The 8,051-nt window shown below is 40.8% G+C and overlaps 1 protein-coding gene across 2 annotated transcripts; it reads right to left on the minus strand.

Moving 5' to 3' along the window:
* Nucleotides 1-1,460: 1,460 nt before the first annotated feature.
* Nucleotides 1,461-7,461, minus strand: LOC131458794 (UDP-glucuronosyltransferase 2C1-like). 2 transcript variants are annotated; one of them, XM_058628058.1, is made up of 4 exons: nt 6,930-7,461; nt 3,791-4,089; nt 2,981-3,694; nt 1,461-2,328 (listed from the first exon to the last, which is right to left on the minus strand). In XM_058628058.1, the coding sequence occupies exons 2-4, from the start codon at nt 4,082-4,084 to the stop codon at nt 1,744-1,746; spliced, it is 1,593 nt and encodes a 530-aa protein (XP_058484041.1). In that variant the 5' UTR covers nt 4,085-4,089; nt 6,930-7,461; the 3' UTR covers nt 1,461-1,743. The 2 variants fall into 2 exon arrangements, with proteins under 2 accessions (XP_058484041.1, XP_058484039.1); XM_058628056.1 differs by lacking the exon at nt 6,930-7,461 and adding an exon at nt 4,820-6,887.
* Nucleotides 7,462-8,051: the final 590 nt, after the last annotated feature.

Consider the following 8,051-nt stretch of genomic DNA (forward strand, 5'->3'; position numbering starts at 1 on the left):
TGAGAGATGTCGGTCAGACAAGCGGAGATCCGTTCTGCTACATGTGTGTCGGAGCTGGGAAAAGAGAGAATGAGTTGGGTGTCATCGGCCTAGCTGTGATAGGAAAAACCATGAGAGAGAATAACAGAACCAAAAGAGTTGGTGTATTGAGAGAAGAGGAGCGGGCCCAAGACAGAACCCTGAGGGACCCCAGTAGCTAGAGGACAGGGTTCCGACACGGATCCTTTCCAGGTTACTCTGTATGTTCGGTTTTGAAGATAGGACGAGAGTAGGGTAAGTGCAGAGCCTGAGACACCTAGTTCTTGAAGGGAGGAAGTAAGGATCTGATGGTTAACTGTGTCAAACGCTGCAGAAAGGTCCAAGAGGATGAGCACAGAGGAGAGAGAGGCAGCCCTGGCAGTGGAGTTGACAGCAAGAAGTGCAGTTTCGGTCGAGTGACCTGCTTTAAAACCAGACTGAAGAGGATCAAGAAGGTTGTTCCGGTGAAGGTAGGAGGAGAGCTGATTAAAGATAGCACGCTCCAGAGTTTTGGAGAGAAAAGGAAGAAGAGAGACAGGTCTGTAGTTACTTACTCCAGACGGGTCAAGGGTGGGTTTTTTAAGGAGGGGGGTCACTCTGGCCTCTTTAATAGAGTCCGGAAAGCAACCAGATGATAGAGATGTGTTAATGAGGTGGGTGAGGAAAGGAAGAAGATCAGAGATATATACATACATATATATATATATATATATATATATATATATATATATATATATATGTATGTCCACATGCATTAGTTATGCAAACCACACACACAAATCCAACGATAATTCTTTATTATTACTTAATGTGGTTTCAGGGCTCAAATCACCCCCCTGCTTGCATATGTGTTTTTCTCATCACCGTCTCAAGCAGAGTATATCACTGAATAATGAATTCAAATGTGATTTAACTAAGATTCATCGACCTCACTCATAAAGAAAAACTACATGAGCTTTTGTTTTATCAAAGAGAGATTTCTCCTCAAGCCTCTGATTATTTCTAGGCATCTGTTTTTAGACTATTTAAGAAGGGAGCAGCTGGTTGACTTTCTCATTGGGGTATTTTCGTCCTGAGTCATGTGATTTTCATAGATCAATATAAATATAAAGAGTAACATGTGCAACACAAGTCATCCATAAGTTTCCCACAAAACCTGATTGTCCGTGGCGTGTTTCTGATATTTTGACTTTACTTGGAATTGAATCACATTATATGGCAATAGTCTGTCAAAATGTTCCATTTATAATGATGAAAATGCATTTACCTTTGTATCAAAGTGGCATATGTGAAAAGATGCACATTGTACAACACTGATTAATAGAGACAGTGATCTGAATTTTGCTTCAAATATTTTAGTGTAACGTTGAATGTAAAATTAAAGAAATGACTCGATGAGATTAATGATTGTATCACCACAAATCTGCCACAATGACAAATGATTTTGAAACAGAAGAGAGATTACTTTATTTGTACATCTTACACGGTAGCTTAGTCTGATCGTTATTTTAACAAAGGCTTAAAAATAAGACACCTTAAGATGTAAATAAGTGATGAAAAAATTCTGAATTCTATGTAGTTATTGGTCCAATTAACACTGGATCAGATGTTGGCAAATTAAAACAAACTGCAATGAGATCCTAAAACATAAATATCACTTAAAATGGTCACACACCAGTTCTTCAGAGAACCTGTTGAAGCATATTTCTACACAAGTTTGACCTCTCAGTGTTGTTTGGCTTTGGGTTTCCTTCTACTTCTGCAGCACAGACATCTGAAAAGGACAAAAACAGAGTACAGCAATACAGCCACTGCAGTCAGCAGTACTAGCAGTACATCTACGTTATAGTATGAGTACCAGGGCATCTTATAAGCCTCTGTACGCAGGTGGGGAGCTCCTTTATGGCGCATGACAAATTCCACCCAGAAGATGGCCTGATCCATGGGTGTTATTGGCTGATCTCGGTGCAAACGTGAAAGTCTTTGGATGTTCTCTCTGTAGCGCTCTTCAAAGAGCAACTCCTTCAGTTCTTGTTCAAGCCTCTGTCCATTAACCTCACCCAGCTGAATGATCTTTGCAGCTCCTCTCTCCTGCAAACGCAGAAGGTTGTCAAACTGGTCAAAGAACAAGGGAATCCCCAAGACAGGGACACCATGGTAAATGGCCTCCTGGACTCCATTGGTTCCCCCATGCGCTATAAAGACTTTGGTCTGTGGGTGACCGAGGAGGTCCTTCTGCGGCATCCAGTCCACGATCAGTGTGTTGTTGCCCAGAGTGGAGGGTCGTTCCCCTTTGTGCCTCCAGATCACCTGATCAGAAAACAAGAAGAGTCCATCAGACAGCAGAGAGACAGTGTGGCAAAAGCATCTTGTGTACAAGATGATTAGCAGAAGAACCCAACAACCTTTGCTTTCCCTTAGATTGTGGGTGTTTATATTGTTGTTCAGTCCCTGTCATAAAGATATAGCAGTAGTAAGAAGCCTATAAAGAGCACAGACTCGATATAAAAATGGCATAGTCTTCGGGTTTGAAATGTGAAGCCCATGCAGACAAGTAGCAGTTAGCCACCAGGTGTGACTGAGCTAAAATTGTGTTTATATAAGTCTATGAAAAAAATTGCCTACTTCTGACTTGATTTCAGTACAGCAGTAAATGTTCATGGACTCAAATACATTATTTTAGGTCTTCTTCGATAGCACATGATGTCTGTTTTGTAAGTTATGTTCCCATTTAGGGGAAAATAGATGCTAAAAACGCAGCACATAATATGAGTGGACACCAATGTGACTGACAGCCAGTATTGTCTGGAAGACTACAATCGTTTTTTTATCTACAGTCTGTGGGAAGGATACAAGTACTTTAAGTGCTGGTGAGGAAAAAGTAAAGTTTGATCCAGAAAAGCTATGTACAAACCAAATTCAGTATACAAACCATTGCACATTTGAACAATTGTCACTTTACCTTCTGAGGCAACTTGGCGAACACGCTGGCAATTTCATCTGTCACCTCTTTGGGTAAAGCATTAACCAAAGTTCCCAGGGTCATGATGATCACTCCGTGTTCCCCAGCGCTCTGAACAAACTCCTCCAGATCTGCTGGCAGAGGTTGGGCCGGTTTGCACTGAAACCCACCAATGTAGACGATGTTCGGCATGGTGGGCCGAGGGAAATCAAACACATAGTCTGACCTGAACAGCCAGATGTCTGCTTCCTGAAGAAGCGAGATGACGTCGCATCCACCCTCGAAATATTTATCACAGATGGCATCATAGTGGGGCCCTACCATGAATTTCTGCTGAATAACTACAGTGCTGTAGAAAAACAGGTTTTTGATCCTCTGCATGAAAGTCATTTTGTCGGTTAAACCCGATCCTGGCACTGGGATATAAGAGAGTGGAGTGGGGGCAATTGCAAAGTGGCCTTCTCCACTGGTGATCCATCGAACGTTGAGCACTAGGGGCAGTTTGAGATACTTTGCAAGGAGCACTCCTGGTGCCATGGCGGGATCAGTGAGAAGAACATCATACTGAGAATCCATTAAGCTTTTGATCATAGTTTTATCATCAAGGATTTTGCCAAGGGCCTCAGACCACATTAAATGTGCTGTAGATAGCATAGACATAAAATCCTTGGTGATTTTGAAGAATGCAAATGCTGAACCCCCTTCTCTCTGCAGCTGAAAAAAATAATAAAGTAAAAAAATCTGGTTATTTTTTTCAAATCATGATATTGCAATACTACATGATCATGTGAGGCTTCCTGGATGACATACCCTCATATGCTCCTGTAGGTACAATTCAAAAAAGTCTTCTAAAGCTTCATCCAGTTCAATTGTTATTGATGTATACAGGGGAGACTTTTCTGGAATGTACCAGCTGGTGGACGCCCTGATCACAGTCATGGTGTGTCCCCTGGCATGAAGCTCCTCCAGAAGAATCTTCATATTGATCCAATGGCTGCCATCTACTGGGAACACCAGGATTTTCCCCCCATCACAAGGTGGTGTGAAGGAAATCAAACCTACACTAAGGAGTGCAAATATTCCACACACGCGGTACAGCGGCATATTTCCTGAAATATAGGAGTGAGGAAAATGGAGTGTTTTAAGAAGTTCAAAACAGATGAGGCTATTATGTTATTGAGAAACCCAAAATTTTTCACAAGGAGCAAGCACTGAAAGGTGTGTATACATACATATATATATATATATACTGTATATATATATATATATATATATATATACATAAACCTTTTTTAACAAGTTCACACAGTGCTTGAGCGCCAAATGACTCTCTGTGTTTCTCAGTATAGAGGTGTTCAGGTCTCATGTCAACCAGTTTGCACAGCAAACAGGAAGCGATTTATTTTGTCAACACAGACGGAGGCAACAGCAACATTGCGCTAGTAAAGCAAGATGGCGGGAAAAACATTTGTGGCATGACTGAAAACCCAAAGAGGAGCCCACCAAAAGGTTCAGAAGTGAATAGTACTGCTAATAAAATCAGTCATTGAGCAGTTTGAATGGATAAATAATTAAGGATACACACAAAACGCTCCCTCAATCTGGTATTGGTATTTCTTGACATAGCAAAATGACACAGCATACAAATCATTTCTGTTCTCAAAGAACAGAAAGGTACATTCCTTGCACTGCAGCTTTAAACCAGCAGAGCAACAAAGCACATATCCCTTTTCACCAGAAGAAACCTCTGACAGAGGAGTGGGGAATACTGCATTCCACTCATCGAATAAACACTAAGATGAAAACAACATCACAGAAACAATCCTGAAATTCACTCACCAAGGCTGAAGGGTGACCACTGTCGTGCTGCTTGCCTGCAGACTGACATTCCATCAAATGGTTTCTTTGCCTATTTGAGTTCAAACTCCAGAGATGATTGGTCCTTTCACATGTATTGAGTTACAGTTGTTATGTCACATAACACGTGTTACATGATCGGTGCACTAATGCTCTGAAAACACAAAATAAAGTAATTGTTTCTTAATTCACGTGACATAATGCTGTCACAAATCTGATACGTCATATCTAATCATGTTGTAAACCTACTGGTAGTAAACCTCTTGTTTTGTACATGATTTTCTGCATCACACGTGAACTGCTTGCGTCATATGAACCCTCTGTCCTCTTTTGGGAGCCTTTACAACTGTGCATTCAGTGAACCCATGCATGTTTGGACTTGCCAGTGTAAAGAAAATGAGAGAGACAGTGTTTTTTCTCTGGGTGTTTGACCTGCTGGTTTATTTACTACAACTTACTATTGCCAGATATGACAAATGTCGCTGCCAGCTGAATGTAGGTTGCAGGTCTCAGAACTGAAAGTGGTTCCTGTTGCTAATTTTCAAGCTGCAGTGCGTAATTGTTGGTGTTTTTATTATTCTGCCTCTGTTTCGCCTTCATGTGCAGTAATGATGTAACGTTATTTGTACGCTGCATCCTTCATTTGAGATTCTGTCAAGCAATACTACCAGACCTGATTGAGGGAGCGTGTGTAAACAGCAACAGTGCAGAACCAGGGTTTTTAAGCAGTAGAATTCACTTAGTGGTAGTGTGAGTTGTCTCACTTTCATAGCACAATGTTGCAGTTGTCTCCGTCTGTTGCTTCCTGTGTGCAGGCTCCTGAATGTGGGCAGGTCATCAGCCTTGTGTGAACTCATTTGACATTTGTTTATGTTTAAAAGTTTGCAGACTGCAGTTTTCATTTCGATAGTGCTGCAACTAATTATCACGATTACGGATCTGCAAACTATTACCACGATTAACTGTCTGATTATGCAGCAAATCCTACAAAGCTAAAATGACACCTGCAGTCATGGAAAGCCTGGTGAATGTTTTTCTTAAACTTGTCATTATGACAGTAAAACCTATTGCAAAGCATTCAGCATTCAAAAAACATACACATTTATATCAGAGCCATACCTTCTCTCTTGGCCACCAGGAAGTAGTTTTCATGGAAAAATGACAGATTGATTTACAGCAAAAACAAACTGCGTCATTCCTCCCCATATTTTCTGCATACTGTGCCCCAAGTTGCATAATCGCTCTGCTCACACATGCATGCATGTGGTTCCGCTCTTCATGTGGGACCAGTGTGGAACAGGTGGGGTAGCACCCTAGTGCCCCCTATTGATGAGATGTGACTGCTGCTCGAGTTTAAGTGGGTAAAGCTGTTGCGACTAAGCCAGCAAAATAAATAATTTTCACATCTGTCATTAAATGTATTACTTGAGCTGACTGAGGGATTTATAATCACGTTCAGAGACACTTCTGCACAGGATGTGTGGGCACCATCAGTGAGTCTGCCAATAGGAATTACAAGCTTAACAAGAATTAATTCCGCGCTGGCTTTTAAACGCGCCCCCTGCGGCACAGGTGTTGTAAGGAAAGTGCTCCCCATCAGCTTTTATAGTTTGTGTTCCTTCCTTCTCCCCGGGATTTAATCTATTCTCACCCTCATTCAACACGCAGGATGAACATCCATTAAACGGTCGGTTTGACATGCATTTACCATCAGCTGTTGCGTAATTCACGTGAAACATGAAAATGATTAACATTGAAAGGTAAACAGTCAAAAGAGCATCAGCGTACAAACCTACTCACAGCAGTGTGCCATGTTGCATATATCAGCTTAAGTCTGTGAAAATAAGCATGGCCATCACAATATCAGAGGAGTTATTTTCATTGCAAACTGCACAAGGCATTTTCATTTGTCAGCAGGGGTCTGGACAGGATAATGACCATGTGGAAACTCAGGGACGTCTGACTCATGCAACAGTGAAGGGTCCGCGCAGCCTTGCAGTATATAAATGGGAAAAGACTTAAGAGTAAAAAAAAAAAAAAAAAACACACACACAGATTTAAGAGCAGATGGACAAATGAATAAATTTCTCACCATTATATTTCGTCCATTGTGTTTCTAGCGCTTACATTTTCATTTCCATCTGAAAGAAACAGTGCTATTGTGATCAAATGAGGCAAGTAGTGCAAAGTGTGTAGAAGAATCTTTCAGCGTCTGTAGCAGAGTATTCACATCAAGGAGATATTTAATCAGAGTCTTATGTCTTCCTTAAATTTTAAAGAACAAACCCTTCAGAGGCGCCATCTGAGAAGAGCGAAGATTCATTGAAGCTTAAACTGATCAGCAACAGCAACTGGGCAAAACATGTGCAGCTGCAACAAAGGTTAAGTTGTGATTCCACTTAACAATCAGTCCTGTACGTACATTTGTCAAAATCTGCAATGTAATGTCAACACATGGAGTATTCAACAGGTGCCAAAAATGTCTTGCATTAAATGCAGCAGAAGAAGTAATGAGTTAAAAATGGAGGATCATTGTTGTACCATCATGGTTGAAAGAAAGTGTCTGATGCAGAGGTTTTACCATAAATGGAAACAACAGTAAAAGGAAAATATTAAATGTCCTTTTTGGCAGCAGAAAGCTGTGTCAAAACCTAAAATCTCTAAAAATAATATTAAGATTTATTTATATTGCACTTTTCTGCACAATGTTACAAGGTTCAAAATCCAGTAAGGCAGATGCTAAGTACATAATACGAATACATAAAAAAGACGAATAAGAATGACAAATGAAATGAATTTCGCATGTGCAGGATCAACAAAATCAGATCTAATCTAAGTATGTACAAGTGAAACATTCACAATGGATTGACTTTGGAATGAGAGACCAAATTACACAAACGTATCTATATAAATCATCACGCTGTGGACTGCTGAAGAACCTTTCAGGAGAACTCCACTGGAAAACCACTTATTGGCCCTTCAGTAACAGTATTCTGGTGAAACCTGGGTCAGTGTTGAACAGGCTCTCACACATACCCTCTGTTTACCTTGTTCCACTGAGAATGAGAAGGTGAGCAGGTACACACTTGCCAAATCACTCTCTCCGATTACATGAGTGAATGTGTGTGTGTGTGTTTTGGGTTATTCAGTTGTGGTGCAAGTTATAGTTATGGTTAGAACAAGTCATCGTCCTCTGAGACCATGCAGACATGAC

This window comes from Solea solea, chromosome 4, assembly GCF_958295425.1.
Source record: "Solea solea chromosome 4, fSolSol10.1, whole genome shotgun sequence".
Classification (NCBI taxonomy): domain Eukaryota; kingdom Metazoa; phylum Chordata; class Actinopteri; order Pleuronectiformes; family Soleidae; genus Solea; species Solea solea.